The 23,241-nt window shown below is 38.5% G+C and overlaps 1 protein-coding gene across 2 annotated transcripts; it reads right to left on the bottom strand.

Moving 5' to 3' along the window:
* Positions 1-996: 996 nt before the first annotated feature.
* On the bottom strand, positions 997-22,859 carry LOC132393186 (superoxide dismutase [Cu-Zn]). 2 transcript variants are annotated; one of them, XM_059968124.1, is made up of 6 exons: positions 22,700-22,858; positions 17,937-17,987; positions 6,167-6,260; positions 4,032-4,101; positions 2,017-2,134; positions 997-1,427 (listed from the first exon to the last, which is right to left on the bottom strand). In XM_059968124.1, the coding sequence occupies exons 1-6, from the start codon at positions 22,763-22,765 to the stop codon at positions 1,317-1,319; spliced, it is 510 nt and encodes a 169-aa protein (XP_059824107.1). In that variant the 5' UTR covers positions 22,766-22,858; the 3' UTR covers positions 997-1,316. The 2 variants fall into 2 exon arrangements, with proteins under 2 accessions (XP_059824107.1, XP_059824108.1); XM_059968125.1 differs by lacking the exon at positions 17,937-17,987 and having other exon boundaries at positions 22,700-22,859.
* Positions 22,860-23,241: the final 382 nt, after the last annotated feature.

The following is a 23,241-nucleotide window of genomic DNA, read 5'->3' as shown; positions in this document are numbered from 1 at the left end:
CCCAACAGCCAGGAAAGCAGCTCTGCAATGTTCTGTGGAGAACAAAGGGGAGTACCAGGCCCAGAAAAAGTCATGGACACCCAATGCAACCAAGACCCCAGTTGTGACACTTGTTCATAGAACTGGACCTGGACCTCCAAGGTAAAGAGTGAAGAAATTCCCTTCCCCCCATTTTAAATACTCTCCCACACCATCACACAAATTAAATATTTATATTAAGCTATTGCAAAAGGGGCCAGAGAAACCCTCTCTAAATAAATATCAGGATTATCCAAACCAAATGTAGATGTGCTATCGCTGAACCTAAATATTTTCCTGCCACCATTCACATTCTAAACCTTCAGGATTCAAGAACTAAACATTATGATGTCTTTGACGAGCCTGATTTGACAAAATATGGAATTGGAGAAGGAGCAAGTCATTTAGAAACTTGAACTTCACAAGAATTTGAAATTAAATGAAATGGACCAAGAGTACTTTTAAGTAATGGGTAAAGGTGGTTTCAGCATTTAGCCAGGGGAAAAAAACATAAGCAGATACAAACTTCAATGACGTAATTTTAATCGGGGAGTAGATTTTTCAGTTCAGTCAACAATAACTTATGTCTCCAGTTCAAACTCAAGCAAAGGTTGTGGAGAGTGGTAATGTTTATGGCAGGCAATGGAGACAAAAGGCTCCTTTCCTAAACAACCTAAATGTACAGATTGTTTAGGAAAACAACCTTTACATGTGCAGAGGTGTTGAAATAGACTGGAACGAGTCATCTGGGATCACTGTACACATTCCTCTGCAGTCCAAAGGCCAGTCATCGATAGCTGGATGGAAAAGTTAGTCAAAAAATGTGTTAAATAATTTAAGCATCCAAATTGGAAGTGTTAAAGATTAGTCTTTTTGCCTTTCAACTGCATAGTGTAATGAGAAAGCTGTTTACTGTCTGCAGTACTTCTACACAAGGTCAGGTCTCTGTACATTCCAATAACTTAAAGCCAAAGACACTTTGATTTATTTGACAATGTATTTTTCAGTGCTTCTATGTAGTCAGGTACATCTTGTATTCTTCAAACAAAAAAAGTGTCAACAATCAATATCCAACAGAAAGCTGGAGATCCTCTAGTTAGGATTTATCCATTGTACCTCTAAAGTATTGAAAGCACAGCCACACTAATTTGGATCAACTGGTGTACTTAAGTTTTATAGAGTATAATTTGAAGTTCAAAATTGTTGAACATTCAACTACTAGCTAGTGATAGGTTTAGTTTGCTATCTAAAGAAAAATTATGCACTATTTACCACCCCTATCCAAGAGATATCAAATTTCAATCTTTGGCAATTCCAATCACACCACAGGCCAAGCGTCCTCCAGCATTTCCTGTTCGGGTGCTTTCTTCATCTCCTCCTTTGCCCAAGTCATCTTCTTTCTCATGAATCTTAAGAAAAACACAAAAATAATAACAGCATGACATGGAAAGGCCATTTATATTCTTACAAGAGGTAAAGTAATAACAAGTGTGCTTATGTAGCTCCTCAAAATCCCAAGGTGTTTTGCAGCCAATGAAGTCTGAAATACTGCACAAAACATGCCAACTCAAATATTATAATTGCATTTAATTGACAATTGTTTGTGACCATCTTTTTATTCAATTTGAAAGGACAGATTATAAACTATGCAACTTCCAAGCTCAATTTGTTAATGCAAGTTTCAAGAAAAGTTATCAATCCAATTGTTCAACTTGGCATGCAAATAGTCAGAATGATGTCAGTCTCACTTCACACTTTAATAAGTTTGGAAATTCATTTGTTACTAAGTCACGGCTGCATTTTCTTTCCAGCCTATACTTCATGAAGTACAACAGGAAGATTTTAAAAGATTTAGATTCACAAATGTTGCAAAAAAAAAAGCAGCTATTATCAATCAGCTATTATAATTCATCAGCAAGGCATTTGTGATTTGTTTGCATGCTTAAATCATGGCTATTTATTAATTACAACAATTATTCCACAAGTCTGAATACTTACCACAAGTGTACGTCCGATAATGGACCTTTCTCCTGATAGACTGAGCATTTTATCCTTTAGTTCGAATTTGGCCTCACCACTGTCATTAGCCACCACATTGCCAAGATCACCAACATGTCTATAATGAATTACATAATTATTGAATGAACTTTGTTTTAAAACTAAAACATGTGAAAAGGTATTTTTAGCAGCCAAGCAGCACTTCATGTTGGTAATAAGTTGCAATTTAATACAAGCCATTTCACATAATTACCTTCATGCTTTTAAGGATTATATACTATATATAGAAAACATACAGTTATCCAATTCTTAACATTCTAACCCAGAAGATATTCTAGAAATGTTTAGTGAATCAGCCTTTAAAATAACTTAATAATCACTTATTAGTGCAGCACAATAAACAATCTAGAGGACAAACACTAACACTGGTATTCTAGTGTGTTAGCTTTGAATTCAGTGGAAATTACATTTGAAAAAATTGCAGAAAATGTGACAAGGCAAAGATCAAAGAACTCAAAATGTCCTGTACAAGCAATGATCAAATGTGAATCAATTTCATATTTAAAACCAACAATAATAGATTTCCTAGCCAGGCAGTCTTCAACAAGATCCAATGACAAATCTATACATACTGCTTTTGTCTTAATGTCTTTCATTCTGAGTGTTGCTGGGAAATAGGACTTAATTCTCATATACAATTTAAGTTAAGAGCTATCTTCTTAAATAGCTCTGGTCACCATCTTGGATTTTGGTTGGTTGGTTGGTGGGCATCTGTCTGTCTCAAAGGATATGGGTGATGATCATCACCACAAGCCTGGGTGAAAGGTATGGAAATCCTGAAATGCCCAGCCATCAAGATCCTCCTCGGCCTCACCAGCGTAGTTCAAAGGAAAGCTTATGAAGCAATTGTTGGTCGTGTGGATAGTCAGAGGCTTTTTCCCCAGGGCTGAAATGGCTATTACGAGAGGGTACAGTTTTAAGGTTTTTGTAAGTAGGTACAGAGGGGATGTCAGGGGTAAGTTAGTTTTAAAAATGTAGAGAGTGTTGAGTGTGTGGAATGGGCTGCCGGTGATGGTGGTGGAGGTGGATACGATAGGGTCTTTTTAAAATACTCCTGGATAGGTACATAGAGCTTAGAAAAATAGAGGGCAATGGGTATCCCAAGGTGATTTCTAAAGTACATGTTCAGCATCGCATTGTGGGCCAAAGGTTCTGTATTGTGCTGTAGTTTTTCTGTTTCTACATTTCAATATGTTTGGCACTAGCTGCCGGAAGAATGTTCAATGACATCCAACCACCTTAGAGGCTCTACTCCAGATTTGCAGCCTGTGTTTACTCCCGTAATCTTTGTCCCTCCTGAGGCTGCCCACAAGGCAGTGGTTCTTAAGATTTTAATACAACAATAGTAGGGGTACTATTTCAAGTCAGAATATTGTTCGCCTAGTAAAGAATCTAGTGGTCATGTGGTGGCATTTGCAATTCCCTGCTGCCCTCCTTTTTCTAGATTGAATCTCACTTTGCTTATTTAAATGGGATTGGGCTACAGGGAGTTTAGTTTTGGGTCGTTTACCATACCAGCAAGCCTCTGCTTGCTATTGGAGCATTGTATGTGATTGTCTAGGTTCAACAACTGTTGATAATTTGTCACCATATCACCAAGCTATACAATGTCATGGGGGAAGTGGCTGGATACTGGAATTGGTGGTCTTCCACTTGTGGAGTGTAACTTTTATTTATTTGTAAATACTTAAGTATTATACAAATTTTGATGCAAACGCTAGTTCCTCATAGGAACAAAAGGAACAGTATTGCAATCTGCAATAATACAAAATGAAAACACTCAAATTGTCAAAGTAGTAATTAGTTAAAATGAATAAAGTTATTTTGAGCAAAGGCAATAAATAGGCCCACATGAAATGTTAACAATACTCTAACTTAGCTAGACCCAACACTTAAAAATACATTCTTCACCTCTAAAAAAGGATGTTCCATATAAAGTGCATTGAGAGGCTCACCTTTCTACGTCATCTGGTCCGCCATGCTTTTTATTAAAAGGATTATAGTGTGGTCCTGCGCTGATACAACCTACCATGTGTATAAATACAGCATAATGAATGTATCATCAAAAAGTTAGTATATCTACACAAGGCATACAATAAATACTTAATTTATCACTAATCTTTCAGTTAAGCTAGTTTAAAAAAAGTGGCAAAACACATGTACATTTGGTCTTGGAATCAAATAGTGGGACAAAAGCGTAGAGATCTGAGAAAGCAAAAAAGGCAAAGATAAAGGTAGCTAATAAATTCAAGCTCGAGGACTGTTGTAATAGACTAGGTGACAGAAACAATCCCACCCCCACCCCCGGCAGTGTTTTGATGCTAGGGAAAGCTGTGACTAACTTTAAAACACAGAATTCTTCTGCAGGTCAGCAGAACACCAAAATAACCATTTCCAAGTTTAAAGATAAATGTTCATTTATCCTATTGATATTTTCTCACGGTGACAAGTGTGGCTTAGTCATATTCTAAATATGCATTGTCGGTAGTTAATGAAAACCAATTTCAATCTCCAATTTAATGTACATCTAATTCTTTGGTTCATTAACATATAGTTATTTAATACAAATGGAATTAAGGACCAGCTATTTTCAAAAAAGCAACAACAGATTCTGGAATTTGGCTTTAGTCTTTCATTCTGCAGCTAATTATGATGAGAAGAGGGTGCAAGGTGCATGTACCTTGTGAAAAAAGCCAAGTAAAAGAAAAACACAGATTTGTTTCCCCATCACCTTGGACCCGCCCTTCGATCTTTGTACTAGGGCTTCTGTGCCAAGAGCATATGGTAATAAGTGTGTCACTACCATCCCTGATTAAAAATAGAGTATAAAGAAATCCTTGACCTACATATTGATAACTTTTTGCAGCAGTGCTGTAATACTATTCTGAAATTTGACAACTGAATTTTGAAATTCCTCCCCTCCCCCAAATGCCCAGATAATGGTATTACAGCTGCTTGACTCATTTGAACTGTATACTCATAGCCCAATGAATTAGAGTAACAGCTTTACTTTCCTCCCTCTTTCACACCAATTTGTGGTGATGTTAATTTCCAGACGATTTCAAAATATCCAACCCTATCCAACAATGCTGGAGACAGTTCCCAGTATTTTCATGGCAAACTCCAGTAAAAGGAACAATTCTGGTTTTGAACTTTTGACTGATGAGACCAATTTTTGTCTGGATGTACCATACTAGGGTCTTAAGTTTTACTTGGTGCCTTCTGGCCTCAAAAAGTGAGAAAAGACACTGCAATTTTTTGTGCTTCATCAATTGAGGTGATTCTCTAGAACACTGGAATGCACCTTGAGCATAAATGCTTAAGTCCACTGCTGTATTTTCTACATTCAAGATTGTCTAGCTAGGTATCTCGCAAGCACCACCCGTAAATTTGCCCACAACACAACTGGCAGAATTTCAGATAGTGACAAGAGGTAGATCAGCTGGTTGAGTGTGTTGCATTTATCAGTAAGACCAAGAAGTTGATTGTGCACTTCAGGATGAGGAAGTCAAGGGATTACACACACCAGTCACTACAAAGGAATCAGACGTGGAAAGGATTAGCAGTTTTAAGTTCCTGGGTGTCAACATGTCTAAGAATCTATTCTGAACCCCAACATGTTGAAGCAATTACAAAGAAGGCACATAAGTTACATTTCATTATAAGTTTGAGAAATATTGGTATGTCACCAAAGTTCCTCGCAAATTCCAATAGATGTACCATGTATCACAGCTTGTAACTGGTTGCATCACCCGAGATGGAGGGGCAACTGCACAGGATCAGGAAAAACTGCAGAAAGTTGTAAACCCTCTAGCTCAATCACGGGCACTAGTCTTCCTGGCAGCCAGGACACTTTAAAAAGATGATGCCTCAAAAAGGATGCATCCTTCGTTAAGGGCCCCCATCACATACATGCCCCTCCTTTTCTTGCTACCTCATCACACATTCTTCAATGAAACTTAAAGTTTGATTATATATTGCAATGCAAGGTTGCTGCAAAACAAATTTCACAATACATGCCAGCAACATTAAACCTGGTTCTGAGATTCTGATTGGCATTATTTACAATTATTCAAAATTCTGTCCATACCATTTGTATTATCCCCATAAGCATGAACGTGAAATCCATGTTTTCCAGGAGTCAGTCCAGTGATGCTTCCTCTCACAGTCACAGATCCATCTTCCTGGAGGCAAATTCCACACAAAAAGCACACACAATTACTTCTTTTGTAATTCAATATTAACCAGTAGCAGCAATTAGAATGCAAACAGCTTTCAAACAAAACTTAAGATTTAATAAGCAAAGGCAACCACAAACTCTGATTAATACAGCACATTTTAACATACAGTGACTGCTTCAGAGTTTGAAGGCCTCATTTCCATTTGCGAGACATCTAGAAGAAAAGGAATCCTAGTAGTGGCTTCATTGCCACTAAACAATTAAAACTAAACATTTTGACAAGACCTAAATGAGAACTTCATTTTCACAGCAAAATAGAAAAATATGAAGCACAGGTGCCACCTGTTTAAACCTCCTAATCAAAATATTTACTTAATGGCACACTCACCAGAACTGTTTTACACGTTGCACGTGAAACTGGCCAATTCTGCAAAAGTTAAACGAGCAGTCCTTTTCTGACCAGATGAAAAATTAAAGCAATTTAAACTGCCTTGAAGATTTGGTTGTAAAACAGGTTTTAAACCACCTTATTTATCTGACTGGAATGTTGTTTAGGTCGATAATTATTCATGTTATTACATCCAATTTCTGCTACATAAACCCAGTACTGTTTATGCATTATGGTAACAGATTATAATCAAACATGAGATTCCACAAGTTTAACAACATTCTGGAAGAATATAATACTAGTTAGTGTTCAATTGTTTTGGGTTACTACATAATTTAGTTTATGTTTTGAAATTACAGCACGACTTTCACACGAGTATCCTCCTGTTCCCAAACAAAATAAATATTTATTTTTGTGGGTGGCAGGTGTATTACCTAATAATATTAAAAGACCGTTGAAAATATTCTATCCTTGGAACACGAGGCAATAAATAAATACTAGCCAAATTGTTTACATGCAAAACCTCATGCTGCTAAAGTCCACTGAATGTTGGTTTAGTCAGCCCTTAATACTTTGAAATCAGGTTTGCCTAAAGATCTTCCTTGATGGTCTCTAAAGTACATTTCTGAATATCCAAGAATTAAACCATTCTCCTAATTTTGTGGAAATAAAAAATCTGGTCAAAGGCCAAACTTTAGTTTCATGTGAAGTTTCCTACCATGAAAGAAATAGCAACATTTTTCAGAGTTGGATTACAGTTCTGTTGCAAAATTTAACATTAGCAGTTGATTAAATGGCAAGTGTATTTAGGTCAAGAGTAGGCACTTAACCAGCATTTTTGGCAACACTAACCCAAATTTTTGGCTGTGTCCATTATAGGCTCAATTGTGGTCTATTGTTTTTTAAATTTGGCAGATAGTTGCCAAGGCAAGACTTGGTTCTCCATTATATACAACACAATGGTCCATATTGAATTACAAAAGCAAATAGGCATCAAACAAAAACAAGCAACTTACACAACTGCAATGCAAGAAAACAGGTGCTTATCAAAAGAAATAGCTGGACTCTTGATGACATTTTAGATTCCAACTATTCTTCACTATGGAAGCAGTATGATGGAAGTTCCAGGTGTCGGGGAGCATGAAGTGTATGAGGTTACCATTACTAGAGGGAAAGTTCTTGGGAAATTTAAAGTCTGAAGGTAGATAAGTCACCTGGGCCAGATGGTGTACACCCCAGAGTTCTGAAAGAGGAGGCAGAAGAGATTATGGTGGTATTAATAATAATCTTTCAAGAATCACTAGATTCTGGAAGACTGGAAAATTGCAAATGTCTTCAAGAAAGGGACAGATGTACCATCAGACTTCGACGGACCTCTCTATCTTTGCTGGTAAGTGATCCAGTTACGGGATTTCGTAACATTAATTACATTACGAACTGAGGAAACAGCCACCTGAAAACGCTTTGCTATCTTCTTAAAGCCTTCTGCTCTGTGGGCATCATTTATTTTAATTTTCAGAGTTCTAGGCAGCTGCTGAAAGGAGCCCATGGCTGCTGATTGTTGGGACAAGGTTCAAAGGAGGTTCACGAAAATGATTCCAGGATTAAATGGCTTCTCATGTGAAGAGCATCAGATGGCTCTGGGCCTGTATTCACTAGAATTTATAAGATTAAGGGGTGACGTCATTGAAATCTATCAAATGGTGAAAGGCCTTGATAGAGTGGCTGTGGAGAGGATGTTTCCTATGGTGGGAGAATCTAGAGGTCACAGCCTCAGATTAGAGGGGCAACCTTTTAGAACAGAGATGAGGAGGAATTTATTTGGCCACAGAGGGGTAATCTGTGAATTCTTTGCCACATGCAACTGTGGAGACCAAGTCATTATGCAGAAGCCAAGTCTGGGTGGCACTTTCCAGTACGATCCTAAACTAATTTAAATCATATTTACAGGACAGAAACTATTTTGTATTGATTGGTAGCTGCATATCTGACTGAACATGTGGAGTCCCTCAAGGACTCTGTTTAACATTTACATGCTCCCTCTGACTCAAATCATAAGCAACAAAACATCTTACCTTAATTACGTAGATAGCACTAAGATTTATGTAATAGTGTCATCAAATGACTATTGAATTACTGATCACATGAGCCAGAATTTCCTTGTTAAACAATTATTTCAGTTTTCTCTTTATTTTTGGAGCCAAAAAATGGTTAAAAGTCAGTGCTCACTTAGAATGCCTGTCATTATGGACCACAAACCAAGCCAGAAACCTTGGTGTTGTGAGGGTCTCTGACTTAAATTTTAACTGGCACATTAAAACAATTACAAAGTCAGCCTACCACCATCTTAAAAATATAGTTTTAACAGAGCTTACAATGGTATGCAAAAGTTTGGGCACCCCAGTCAAAATTTCTGTTACTGTGAATAGTTAAGTGAGTAGAAGATGAACTGATATCCAAAAGTCAAAGTTAAAGATGAAATATTCTTTTCAACATTTTAAGCAAGATTAGTGTATCATTTTTGTTTCATACAATTTTAGAGTAAAAAAAAGGAAAGGAGCACCATGCAAAAGTTTGGCACCCCAAGAGATTTGAACTCTCAGATAACTTTTACCAAGGTCTCAGACCTTAATTAGCTTGTTAGGGCTATGGCTTGTTCACAGTCATCATTAGGAAAGGCCAGGTGATGCAAATTTCAAAACTTTATAAATGCCCTAACTCCTTAAACCTTGTCCCAACAATCAGCAGCCATGGGCTCCTTTCAGCAGCTGCCTAGAACTCTGAAAATTAAAATAAATGATGCCCACAGAGCAGAAGGCTTTAAGAAGATAGCAAAGCGTTTTCAGGTGGCTGTTTCCTCAGTTCGTAATGTAATTAATGTTACGAAATCCCGTAACTGGATCACTTACCAGCAAAGATAGAGAGGTCCGTCGAAGTCTGATGGTACTATTTTTAAAAGTCTTTATTTATAAAGGGGCACCAAAAATAAGATTAATACAAACTTTCAGCTAATATACGTCGTCACTACTCAATCTAAAAGCGCGGGTCTAATAATAATCATCAATAAGAAACAGCTTGACCATTTGTCTAGGGGATAATATATTGTCCGATGGAAATATGAAAGTCACTCAGTTCCTGCAGGCTTCAGCCTTTTGGGGACCACTGTGTTTTCACTTGTTGGAGAGAGCGAGATTGGTGAGAAAAGAAACTTGCCTGGGTCTTTTATGAAGCAAATCCATTGAATCAGGGGAGCGGGCTTCCCCGTTGTTAGCTAAAAGCTGGTTTCCGTGGTTCCAGTCACCGATTCCAGCCGCAGAATCGAACGCACATGACTTCTTCAAATGGCTTCCCACTACTACGGGATCATTAGCGTTTCTTCTGGTGTGTCTGAAGGGGTTGTTCCCCCAGACCCTCTTTTATACTTCCTCACGGGGTCTCAGATGTCAATCAGGTTGGGATGATGCCATCTCTCTCTTAACCAGCCCACTTTGCCCGAGGGCTTGCACGTAGCATAGTCCCCAATCCACAAACCTGGTCTCCAGGAGACAATGGTCAATGTCACATTATTTTGCATCGTGGTGGAATGAGGCATCCGGCACATCTCTCTCTCCCCCATTTCCTGGGTCTACTGACCCCCCCTCAACTAGTGCTCTTGCAATTCTCACAAAGGAGCGGGCTGTGGACATAACATTAAGAAATGGCAGTTAACAGGAACGGTGGAGGTCAAGTTGAGGTCTGGAAGACGAAGAAAACTTTCCAAGAGAATTGCTCGTAGGATTGCTAGAAAGGCAAATCAAAACCCCCATTTGACTGCAGAAGACCTTCAGGAAGATTTAGCAGACTCCGGAGTGGTGGTGCACTGTTCTACTGTGCCTCAACACCTGCACAAATATGACTTTCGTGGAAGAGTCATCAGAAGAAAACCTTTCCTTTGTCCTCACCACAAAATTAAGCAAGAGAAGTTTGCAAAGGAACATCTAAACAAGCCTGATGCATTTTGGAAACAAGTCCTGTAGACTGATGAAGTTAAAATAGAACTTTTTGGCCGCAATGAGCAAAGATATGTTTGGAGGAAAAAGGGTGCAGAATTTCTTGAAAAGAACACCTCTCCAACTGTTAAGCACGGGGAGGGGGGTGGATCAATCATGCTCACGTGGAACATTTCACTGGTAGAGGGAAGAATGAATTCAATTATATACCAGCAAATTCTGGAAGCAAGTATCACAGTCTGTAAAAAAGCTGAAGATGAAAAAGAGGATGGCTTCTACAGCAGGGTAATGATCCTAAACACACCTCAAAATCCACAATGGACTACCTCAAGTGGCGCAAGCTGAAGGTTTTGCCATGGCCCTCAGTCTCCCGACCTAAAAATCATCCAAAATATGTGGATAGACCTCAAAAGAGCAGTGCATGCAAGACAGCGCAAGAATCTCACAGAACGAGAAGCCTTTTGCAAGGAAGAATGGGCGAAAATCCACCAAACAAGAATTATTTTGCAAGAAAGACTCTTAGCTGGCTACAGAAAGCATTTACAAGCTGTGATACTTGCCAAAGGGGGCGTTACTAAGTACTGACCATTCAGGGTGCCCAAACTTTTACTTTGGGCCCTTTCCTTTTTTGTTATTCTGAAACTGTAGAAGATGGAAATAAACAAGTAATCTTGCTTAAAATATTAAAGAAATGTGTCATCTTTATTTTTAAGCCTTTTGAAAATCAGGTAATCTTTTACTCGCTTAGCTATTCGCAGTAACAGAAATTTTGACCGGGGCGCCCAAATTTTTGCATGCTACTGTATATCTCAGTAAGATCTAGAAAAAGTCATCCATGCATCTATTTTGAGTTGGCTTGACTACTGTAATGGCATTTTCACAGGTCTCCATAAAAAGATCCTTCAGACAGCTACAACTCATTCAGAACATGGCTGCTAGAGTCCTCACAAAGGCCAAGAAAGTAGAACACATCACTCCATTTCTCAGATCGCTAAACTACCTTCCTGTCCATCAGAGAATTGATTTTAAAATATTACTACTGGTTTATAAAGCACTGAATATTCTACAGCCAAAATCCATCTCTGATCTCTTGAACCTTCCTGAGCTCTCAATACTAAGTTCCACATATCTGGAATAATCTTCCAGAGGATCTGAAGGCCACCCCAACTTTAAGCTCCAAGTCTTGATTTGACTTTTTTCTTTTTGCTGTAGCTTTTAATTACAACCGCCTGAACCAACTTCCATTTATCATATTCATTTTGTGTGATTTTGACTGATATTTGATCTTTGATTTTTAAAAATTGTTCTATATAGAGTACTTTGAACTGCCTTGTGTTTGAAAAAGTGACATACAAATAAAGCTTGCTTATATTTAAGGCACAGGTTGATTGATTCTTGATTGATCAGGGCATGAAGGGATATCGGAAGCAGGCAGGAGATTGGGGCTGAGGGGAAAATTGGATCAGCCATGATGAAATGGCTGAGCAGACTGAATTAAGCCAAATAGCCTAATTTTGCTCCTATATCTTATGGTCTAATTCCTGTATGCTGATGAATACATTTTTTCCCCTGTTCAGCTTAGAGGATACATTGGACCAAGGAAATCAACCCTCTCATAGTTTAGGTTATACTTGGTCAAAATTCAAGTACAAGCTTCTGGATAGTCATTCTCATCCTTTATTCAATAATCTCAACTTCCCTCTGAACATCTCCAAAAGATCTGCTGGGCAGATTGTTAGAAAGTACATTTCTGCTACTGATAGTCAGCAAATTCTTGTGGAAGATAATTCTGAGCTTCCAGATCTAATTCCTTTCCCACTTCACATAACGGTATTGCCACAGGTTATATTAGAACCATAGAACAGCCACCTCACCAGAATTATTCCGTGCTCTACTTCCAAATGTTATTCAATGCAGAATACTTATTCAGAGGATAGAGAGCAGTTGGTGGGGAAACTTCCAAGACTATGTTTGACCAAATGCTAGGTGACTACAAGTCTCTATTAAATGTGCTTCAGCTTTTATATTTCTGTATTACAACCTCTTGGTATGTCTGTCTGTCCAGCAGATGGGACAAAAAAAAAGTACATGGGGTCTGTAATGGAATTGAGCATTTAGGGAAGGTATGATTCTGAGTACACCTGTCTGGTTAGTGGTAGATGAGCTTTCTCTCCTCCCCACCCCCCCCCCCCCCGACAGACAACAGCTTGGTGATTTTGGGTTATTATTGACCAAGTTTTTCCCTCAATTTAACATTCAAATTTAGGGGGAAAAAACATACAGAGCAAGAGTCTACTTCACTGGCAAATTTAAAATAATGCATAGGTACAGATTGGAAAATTTTATACAAATTGAGTTCACTTTCAAAACAGAGCCACCACAATGTTCCCAGAGTAACTTCCCCCATCATGGATGCCAGTCTTCTATCAATTCACAAGAGAACTAGATAAAAGATCATAGGCCAGAAAACATGTTACTTGTAATATTAAAGAAATGTACTTCATAACTAGCCACTTCTAAGCCAGCTGTTACAATATGGTTACAGCACATCCATCTATCCAAAAATGTGCACAATTGTCCAAAAATATCCTGTTAACAAACAGCCAGAGAAATCCACACTGGTTAACCTTATACTCTTGATTAGATAAATCAGTGATTCCCAACAGGGGCTTATGGAGAGAGAGGGAGCATTCAAGAGTTTTTTGGGGAGGTGGCAAGCAGCACCCTAATTTGGGGCACAAGAACTGACCGATCTTTAGTAAGAGTAGGCACTTCCAAAAAACAAACACAGGAAGAACCATAGCTCTGCAGGCAGTAAGCATTTGTCACAACATCTGAAACTCTGCAATCTCATCCAACTTTACCGACCAAACAGACATTATTGGGGACACATAAATTAACAACTTGCGTGCCCAACAGTTCCTCTTGAGATGTGGCAAGGAACAAGTTCATGCAATTTAACAGTTGATCAGTCAAGTGCATCCTCTCAACTTCCTCTACAAATCTACAGGAAAAAAGTTCCGCAATGATACAGTGGTGGCCATAAAGTGGTGAAATAGAACCGGTGAACCTGCCAACCCTAAGGATTCCTTGAGGTGTTCAAAGTGACCTCAGCTTCACGTGTGGTCAAGAACCATCTTTGGGGACTGAGATCTTTCATGATTGGTCAATTGCACTAACTGGAATAGTATAAAGGTAGCTTGTAGCTTGATCCTCACTAACATTCAGATTCCAATCTGAATCCTTGTCAATTTAATTTTCACTGTTGTGATCACCTTTATCTTTGCCTTGCCGTTCCATTGCATGCCTCTACCATCGTTCCATCTGTGCCAACTGTTGCCATCATCAACATCCAATAGGCATTCCCAGTTTGTGTTAATTTTGTTATTTTAATTTAGCCCCATTAATGATGGATAAAGAAGTGTGGCGCAATCTCTAGGAGTCTGAAGGCATTGAAACCTTGAATTTTAATCCTGCTAAGAAACAGAAACGATAGAGAGTGCGTCAGTACAATGTTAAAATACCTGGAGCATGGTTCATTCCATTCCTGTCAGATCAGCAACACCCATGTCCTATTTGTAATACTCTAGTGTCCATTGAAGCCACAAAACCATCAAAATTGGCAGGAACACTTCTGTAAAAAGACACCCTGAAAAGGCTACTTATTGTTTAACCCGGTTCCAGAAGATGGAAGCAGCATTTGAAAAGCATTGCATACTTGAGTTATTTGCCAGGAAAGCAAAAAAAAAATCTTGAGTGGTCTCACTGCTTCTTATAACATTTTCAAAATGATCGCAAAGAAAGGAAGATCACACAACTGGTGAAAGACTAATAATGCCTATTGTATCGGAAGTGCTCCCCACTGCTCTCAAAACGGATACCAGAATTTTAAAATCAATTCCCCCGAGTAATAATTCTGTAGCTCATTGTATTGACAAAATGACTGAAGACATTGAGTATCAACTATGCATAGAGTTACAAGAAACAATTTGGGATAAACTGGATGAGTCAACTGTGTGAGACAAGGCATTGGTAATGGCATATGTATGGTTTATCAAAATTGGAAAAGTTTATGAAGAGATTCTCTTTTAATAAAAAGCTAAAAACAAATACCAATGGAGAATCAATCTATGAGGATCTCAAAATGTACATTGAGGATAAAAGTATTCTGATTAGGAACACAATTTCTTGTGCAACAGACAGAGCACCATGTGACAGGGTGCCATGCTTGTTTAGTGGCATTTATGAAAAAAGAAATTCCAAGTCTGTTTGCAATCCATTGTGTAATTCATCATTAACATCTCATAGCCATAAACCTCAGTCAGCAACTTTTTTCAAGCATGACTCTTGTAACATCTACCATCAACAAAATTAAAGCTCATCCATTAAATAGCAAAATATTTTGCTAGTTATGCCAAAGCGATGATGAAGAGTTTGAAAGCTTGCTTCTTCACACTGAAGTGCACTGGATGCCAAAAGGCTGCTGCTTAAAACATTCCTTTGATCTTTTTGACACTGGTTGAATATTTGCTCAAAGTTGACAAGAGCTTGTTAACACGGAGATGTGGCATACCTAGCCGATCTGTATGACAAAATTATTCTAAGTATGAAACTGCAGGGTGAGAACTTCAGTTTAATCCAGGTAAAAAATATGGTGTCCACTCTTATCGGAAAAATGGAAATATACAAGCAAAACATTGGGAGAAGAATGTTGAATCTTCCTTGCTTGGAAAATATGGCACTCTCTTTCACTGACGTTAATTTACACGAGTACTGCTTACAACTGCTGTCACTGAAGGAGGGTTTTCAGAATTCATTCAACGATTTGAACAATCTGTAAGTTCTGGACTGGGTAATTATCCCATTTCACTGCAAGGTGGAAGAACAGGAAGTGCTTACAAGAAGAAATTATCAATGTTCAGAATGAGAAGAAGCAAAAATGCTTTTTAAAAATGTCAGATTGTAGTATGTGGCTACACTGTCATATAAAGTTTCCTGGTCTCTGGAGAAGAGCAAAACTGCTTTTCATTGCATTTCCATCCTCCTACCTTGTTGAAAGAAGCTTCTATTCCATGAACCTACATACTCAAAAAAACAGAAACCACTTGGATAGTTACCCATGGAGACTTGAGTCTTTTGCTATCACAACATGAACCAGATATTTCAACACTGCTAAAACTATCAAGCTTAAGGATCACATTGATATTGAAGTTGCTGTACAGTGCACAAGTATCGTGTAAGCTAGGTTTAAGACGTGTGTGTGTGTGCGCGTGTGTGTGTGCGCGTGTGTGCGCGTGTGTGTGTGTGCGTGTGTGTGCGCGTGTGTGTGTGCGCGTGCGTGCGTGCGTGTGCGTGTGTGTGTGGCTTAAAAAAAGGTTGGGAAAGACAGATAAATTATGGCAAGCATCAAACAGTGCTATTAAATGGCATTTACTTTTCAATAATCTATTCAGTGTCCTTGGTCACTCTGCTCCAGATTCAGTCCAAACACAACTGAAAACAACCATCTTTGGCAGCATTAAAAAAAAGTATGAAATCAAAGAGCTCTGATGAATTGAAATCAATAGGCACCAAAACAGAACAATTCCAGTAGTTGGAGTCATTTTACAACAAGGATGGCTATAGTTTCCAGAGATCTATCATCTTAGCCTCAGGCCATCACTAAGACTTCATCAGGGCAGTTTCAATAACCTTTCTTATATTGGGGGAGGAGTGGGGATGTTAACACAATATTCTCTTGAATGAAAACAGTACAACCTAAACATTTAAGCCTGGGCTTCTAACTGGCAAGTAACATTCATAAGTGACAATTTCTGACAAGACAGACTCCAACCATTTCCATTGACATTCAAACATTATCATTGCCATATTCACCACTATCAACATCCCAGAGTCAACAGCAAGTACCAAGTCAACTGGACCAGTCGCATGAGCACTGCATCTACATAAGGTCATGTCAGAGACTATATCCTGCAGTCCATGGCTTGCCTATCATCTCAAAACTTTCCATCGACAAGTCAGAAGCATTACGAAATAGTCCCACTTGCTGGGATGTATCAAGCTCCACTGAGCACAACATAAATTCTAAAGAAAAAATTGCTGCCTCGTCATCTACTTAAACATTAATTCCTTTCTTCACTGGCACACTATTTTTCCAATGTTCCATCATACTGAATAGCACCCTTTTGCCTTCAAGTCTACATGTTGAGAATGCCCAAATATCTCAGTTTCTGCACCAGGTCTGATCTGAAGTAGGGTTTAACACCAACACTCCACAATGGTGCTGGTGAATGAACTGTACAGCGGCACTCCACGCATTATCCAGTGACAGATGTGACATTGTGCATTGAACTGGACATTTGACTTACATATTAAATAGATGAATTGTTCAGTTTCAATCATGCACCTTTAAATATAGTTCAGTTAATTAGGCCATAGGATAATCAAGGCAGCTGCTCATTTGGGACAACTCTTGAAGAACAAAACCTAATCGAGAAAATAGCAGGGATTTCCTTCATTTGGGAAACTATGTGCTTAATTGTTTGGGAGAGGAGACTGTTGCTAAACTTTTTCTTACTAGTGCACCACGTGCATTGGTGTGGCCATTACACAACACATTGTGCTTAAAAGAGTTTTTAAAATAGCATCAGTTGTGTGTGTTTTGTGTTCAAAAGCAGTGATTTTTGTCACTGATAATTAGCAAAAAGCAAAACTATTTTGTTCACTGCAGTTTTAAGCATTCAGGATCAGAAATGCTAGAAATAGCCATAGTGAAAATGAAACTATTACACTACAGTACTTCACATTAGGAACTGAAAAGAATTTGGAGGACTCATTCATTGAAAACATTGCATGAAGGTAGTCCATTATCTGCACTGGAAGTTTGTGCTGATTTTGTCATTCACAGCCAGAAGAACATGGCATCATACACTGGATGAATTCCTCTATCAGTAATTATTAGGAACCAAGTTTTATAATACTATAGCAGTGTTCCAATTTGTTCTGTATTCCATTTAAATGCACAATTTGTATTAAATGGTACAAAGTTAAATGGTATTTTTAAAAAATATATTTCAACAATTTCCACGAAACTGGCTAATTGAGGTAGCTGCAAATTGGGCCAAAATGTACTTGTCCAATTAGCCCAAATCCACTATTTGTAACACAAAATAATTGGAGGCAGTGTGAGGAGAAAGGTAGTTAACACAAATTTAATTATTCTTATATCTTTCTTAGCATCTTTTATTTCTAATCCTAAAGCTTCCTCATCTAAGGAATTAATTTCACTAACATCTGGTCTTACCACTAACTGATGTTTACAAGGACAGATTCTCCAGATTCGTTCCTTCCTGACCTGTCAATTTTAAAATGTTATAATACAGTTTAGATAATAAGCCATAATTAAACAACTATTTCTAAAGTGGATAGCAGAACATCAAAATACATTTCAAACAAATAAGTTTCTAATTGCCATATACAAAAAAAATTGGAAGCAATTGAAAGAGCTTATTAAAATGCATAATAACACCAATCTATTTACAATTCTCATTCATTCATGCCAATGTGAATAACATTCAACTCATTCTCTTTTCAAAAATCAAGATTAGAAGTGGTCAGTATTAGAAGCCATTTGGAAGATGGCAACAGCAAATAGGAATATTTGGAAATTATTGATCAGAGTACAAAACTGTAAGCTTAAAAAGCATGTTTTTAGTAACAGATACACAAGTCCAGAATTTTCTTCTTAAAACTTAAAATGTTGCAGTTTATTGTAAACTCCCAAGCATGCCCACCTTGCATTTCAGTCTGCATTTTCTCAATACTGATTGTGAGTAAATTATTCAAGCAATGTGGCCATTATATTTAAACAGTATTTTGATCATGCCGGGTTTTAAACTGTGATGCAGGCTCAACTCATTTGAGATATTAAGCGGCAACATGGTCACAAACAAAATCATACTTGGACACAAGAACAGCATTGTATCTGTAGTGCAATTGCAGAAGTTGCATTTTCATTGCTTTCATGCTGACCTACCAAGTAGCTAAGATTCCAACAAATCGCTAATGCATACAAAATACCGACCCACAACCAACATGCTTGTCATTTCCAAATCACTTTCTGATTTCTCACCCCCCCCAAAAAAAATTGCAGTACTTTATAAACCACTATGCACTGAAACAAAACCAGCACAGAATTAGGAACCTTACAAGATGAACAGTGCAGTTGGAGTCAATAGCTTTAATTAAAAACTTGTTGAAATCCACCCCACCCAACAACTTTTTAAAAATTTATTCAGCAATACAGTACGGAATAAGCTGTTCCATTTCATCAAACTACATTGCCCTAGCAACTCTCGTAACCCTAATCACAATACAATTTACCTACCTGGTATGTTTTTGGACTGTGGGAGGAGACCTGAGCTCCCCGGGAAAACCCATGCATTTCATGAGGAGATGTACAAACAGCACAGGAATTGAACTCCAAACTGTGAAATGGCCCAAGCTGTTAATAGTGTTACACTAACCTCTGTACTACTATGGTGCTGGATACAAGATGCCAGGAAGTGCATCAAAACAGGCTTCAGGACTAATTTGCCCCAGAATACTGGATCTCAGCTCTCTTTATAAAATCAAAACTTAAATACAGTGGATTCTGGTTATTGGGCCACCAGTTCATCTGGGCAGACACTTATTTGAGACAGACTTTAAAGAACAAAAACCTGATAGAGAAAATAGACAGGATTCCCATAATTAATTCAGGACACTATGCCACTTAAATGGATAGGAGAATGTTGCCAGTTTCTAACTAGCCTCAGGAAGTGGCTGTTAAGAAAACACCATGCATCAAGCAAACAGTTCTTAAAATAGTGTTAGTTATATGTGTGTGTTAAAAAAAACCGTGATATTTATCACTGCTAATTGGAGAAATAAGCAGCAAGGCAATTCAGTAAGACAATGTTTTACTCATTGCAGTTTCAAGCATTCAGGCATAGAGATGACAAACAGCTGGGGAGAAAATGAAACTGTTATACTACTTCAGCAAGTTAGAAACTACGAAGAACTTGAAGGTATTGACAATCATCTTGAATGTTACACTGAATAAGATTGAGGATACAACTGTCAACAGCATTGTATGAAAGCAGCCCATTTACAGTCAAAAGAATGCGACATGGCTAAATTCCTCCATCAATAAGTATTAGAAACTAATAGTTTTATATTACTGCAGCAGTATTGGTAATGTTCCAATTCCTTCTGTATTTCATTTAAAAATTAATTTGTTAGTCGGTTAAACAGAAGTTTGTCATTTTCATACCTTTTTAAACTATTTCCATGAAATTTCAGATAATTGGGCCAAAATGTACTGGTCCCAATTAACTGGAATCCACTGTATTTGAAAGTTCCATTTACAAGGCTCTTTCCAACTGGAACATTGACAGAAGTTTTAAACACCTTTAAAGTCTAGTCTCTACTGTAAATGAGCAAGCACAGCAACAAATTTCTGAATAGTCCGAACTTAAACAGCGAGTAAGATTTTGGCAGGAAGGTGATTGTTGGTCAGTACAAAATTTAGGCATAATAGAATCACTGTAACCAGTTAATGGGGCAGAGAAATGCAGCCTCTGATATCCTACCCAAACAATCTAGATTGTTACTGTTCAGTTCTGATGCTCCAGTTCTCCTTGAGAGATTTAAGCACAGAACCAAACCTAAAGCTGACACCTCCCTTGATCTTCAATTCAATTTGCTTCTGCTGCAAAAGCAAGCTATTAATGTATACTTACACATGATCTTGTGTGTGCATTTTTCTGTTAGTTAATCTGCAAAGAAAAAAATGACTTCCTAATTTGTTATTGAGCAGGCTACAATCTGCGAATTCAAATGCGGGCAACTCAATTATCAAATTGGCACATATACAAAGTAACATAGTCCAAACACAGTGATTTTGAAATAATCATTGCTTCCATTATTAACCAAAAACCTGATATACTCTGAAATGGCATTGAAAACCAAATTAATCAAGCTTAATTGGTTCACACTCCTGCATAGAGAAATTTTAACAAAAGGCTGCCAATTATGTTCCTTTCTGTATGTAGATATTTAATACTCATGATGACTTACACAGCATGACTAAGCAAAAAAGTCAAAACATCTAATGAGCAAAGGTCAAAACTAAATTGTAACTTTAAATGGAGAACCACTGAAAATGTACAACAGAGCATACTACTTGGCTCATTCTGTCCATTAAATTAATAAAGAATCTCACCTTCCAGCACTCAGTCAGCACCTCTTGGGTGTGTTCAAAGTACTCAACCAAGAACTATTTGGAAATAATATCAATTTTTATCCATTCTATCTTTTGACCAACAATCCAGATCCCTCTTTTCTTTTTCTTTCCCTCTCATCTCTCTAATCCTATGCAATTTACTTTTAAGTTGTATCCCTCCAAGGAAAATGGAGTAAATATTAAGGACAAGTCTCTGGAAGATCAAATTTATTCCTCATAGCTAGCTCTCTAGTCCAATTGAATTTTCTCTGGACCCTTTATAGAAAATATCTGAATTTATTGCAATACTGCAACCAATACAAAACAGAAGCTGTGGATTAAATGATATTGTATACATTTCTAGGTTCAGACCACCCAAATGCATTATGTCACTAGTTGCTTCAATTGTGATGTTTCTGCACAATTGAACAGACATCAGTTTTAGCATTCTAAGTCTTTCATCACTGTAATTCCCACAGCCAAGTTTGGAATCATCTACAAATTGTACATTACCTACTTTTAGATCAAGAGCTATCACAAAGAACCACATAGAAGCTCAAAGGAACTTCACTAAAACACTCTTTCAGCCACAAAAAATACCAGTTACACATAGATTATAAAGATTACACCAGCTGGTAATAAAGATGGTAAAAAGCTGGTAATAGAGATTATAAAGATTACACCAGCATCTTTATTTTAAGCTTGGCTTGCCATGGATCACCAAACGTCCACAGATATACCGTTGAAAGTATCCTGCTTGGTTGCATGGAATATCTAAAGCTGCAGCATGTAATGGACACCACCCCACACCCAGCACACCACCAGGCCAAAGCTGACACCGCCCTTGGTTCTTCAATTTAATCTGTCTCTGCTGCAAACACACGCTAGTAATGTGTATACCTTACATTGTAAGCACACGCAAGATCATGTATTACTATTTTTCAGTTAGTCAATCTACATAAAAAGGCTCCCTAGATCGTGAATGAGCAAGTTATAATTTGGGATTTCAAATGCTGGCAAGTTAACTATCAAATTGGCACATGTCCAAAAGTACTGAGTGATTTTGAAAGGCAACATCCAAAAAAAAACCCCTACCACCTGGGTCATGTTATCTTCTTGCAGCTACCAACATGGAGAAGGTATGGAAGTCTTAACTCCCAAATCATCAGGTTCAAGTTCAACCACTGGTTCTTGAACTAACCCGCACTACGTTTCAGGAACTCTGACATTTTTCATTAAAATTTGACTTTTTGCTCTATGTGTTCTTGCGTATATTTAGCTTTCCTCTTGTAAATGCTACTGACATAATACCATGTGCCTGAGAACTGCTGCAAGACAAGTTTTTCATTGCACAGGAGTATAATTGTGCTTATGCATATGGCAATGACCTCGACTTTCGACTGCTTGAACGAGTATTTCCGACGTGGACCCATCGCTGTTTGCTGAATGCCACTAAGCCAATTTCGTATTTCTTGATTCTGTGTTTTTCCCCCAATTAGTTCGTCGTCTGTTTCTGCCAAAAGCTGCTGTTGATAACTCTTAAGTTAAAAAAAACAGAAGAGGACGCTCGAAGTAAGACCATCGTTCCCGAGTGGCGCAAGACTCAGCCAGGCCAACACTGAAGCCCAAGGGGTGCGCCCGACCCATCAGAGATGCAGAAAGCGGAACATGAGACGAACTCGAAAGCTGCCCCCGTTTGTCTGGCTTGCGAGTAGCTCCAGAGCCGGCAACAATATCAAAGCAATGGCCGCATTCTTGGAGCTCCGCAATTCCACGTCGCTCGATTGCAGCGTGATACTTACAGCTTGCTCTAGGTTAACGGTCCCGGTGACTTCACCGCTGCCCTTCAGCACGCAGATGGCTTTCATAACGACGACCCGCACAACACACTCGCTCGGCTCCCCGAGAAGACGGACGCAGAGTGTGCCTGCGTCAGACTCGCGTCAACGCCGGAAAGGCGCGAGGACAAACGCACCTGCGCACTGGGCGGCGCGAGGAGCTCGCTCGCTCGCTCGCTCGCCCGCGTTTTGGCTCTTTCCGGCGACGCGGTGAATAATTGTCCACCGGTCCTGCCACTTCTTTTTATAAAATACACTTTAACAGAAACCGCAGACGGACCCTGCCCTACTGAACAACATGGGTTCCAGTCATCGTAGCAAGCTGGACCTCGTTAGGGTCATTGTTGGATGACTAGATCAGCAATGGTAGACAAGGTACTTCATATCACAGCGAGAAAGCAAGGCTCTTAGAAAAGGAGGTAAAAGCCGTGCAAGACACAGTCCGCTTGGGAGACAACGGATTGAGCAACACTGGTGGGAGGAGAGAAATAGTCGACTGAGAATGG

The sequence above is a fragment of the Hypanus sabinus genome, chromosome 4, assembly GCF_030144855.1.
Source record: "Hypanus sabinus isolate sHypSab1 chromosome 4, sHypSab1.hap1, whole genome shotgun sequence".
NCBI lineage: Eukaryota > Metazoa > Chordata > Chondrichthyes > Myliobatiformes > Dasyatidae > Hypanus > Hypanus sabinus.
The sequence above is the reverse complement of the archived record's forward strand: the minus strand, read 5'-3'. Positions and strand labels throughout refer to the sequence as shown.

What these genes read in the sequence shown, in the direction of transcription:
- LOC132393186 (XM_059968124.1), bottom strand. Translation starts at nt 22,765, where the DNA reads ATGAAAGCCATCTGCGTGCTGAAGGGCAGCGGTGAAGTCACCGGGACC. An exon ending in CTTGTAAACATCAGTTAGTG is followed by an intron (nt 6,261 to 17,936) that starts GTAAGACCAGAT and finishes ATTTGCCTCCAG; the next exon opens with GAAGATGGATCTGTGACTGT. An exon ending in GGACCAGATGACGTAGAAAG is followed by an intron (nt 2,135 to 4,031) that starts GTGAGCCTCTCA and finishes AATTCATTATAG; the next exon opens with ACATGTTGGTGATCTTGGCA.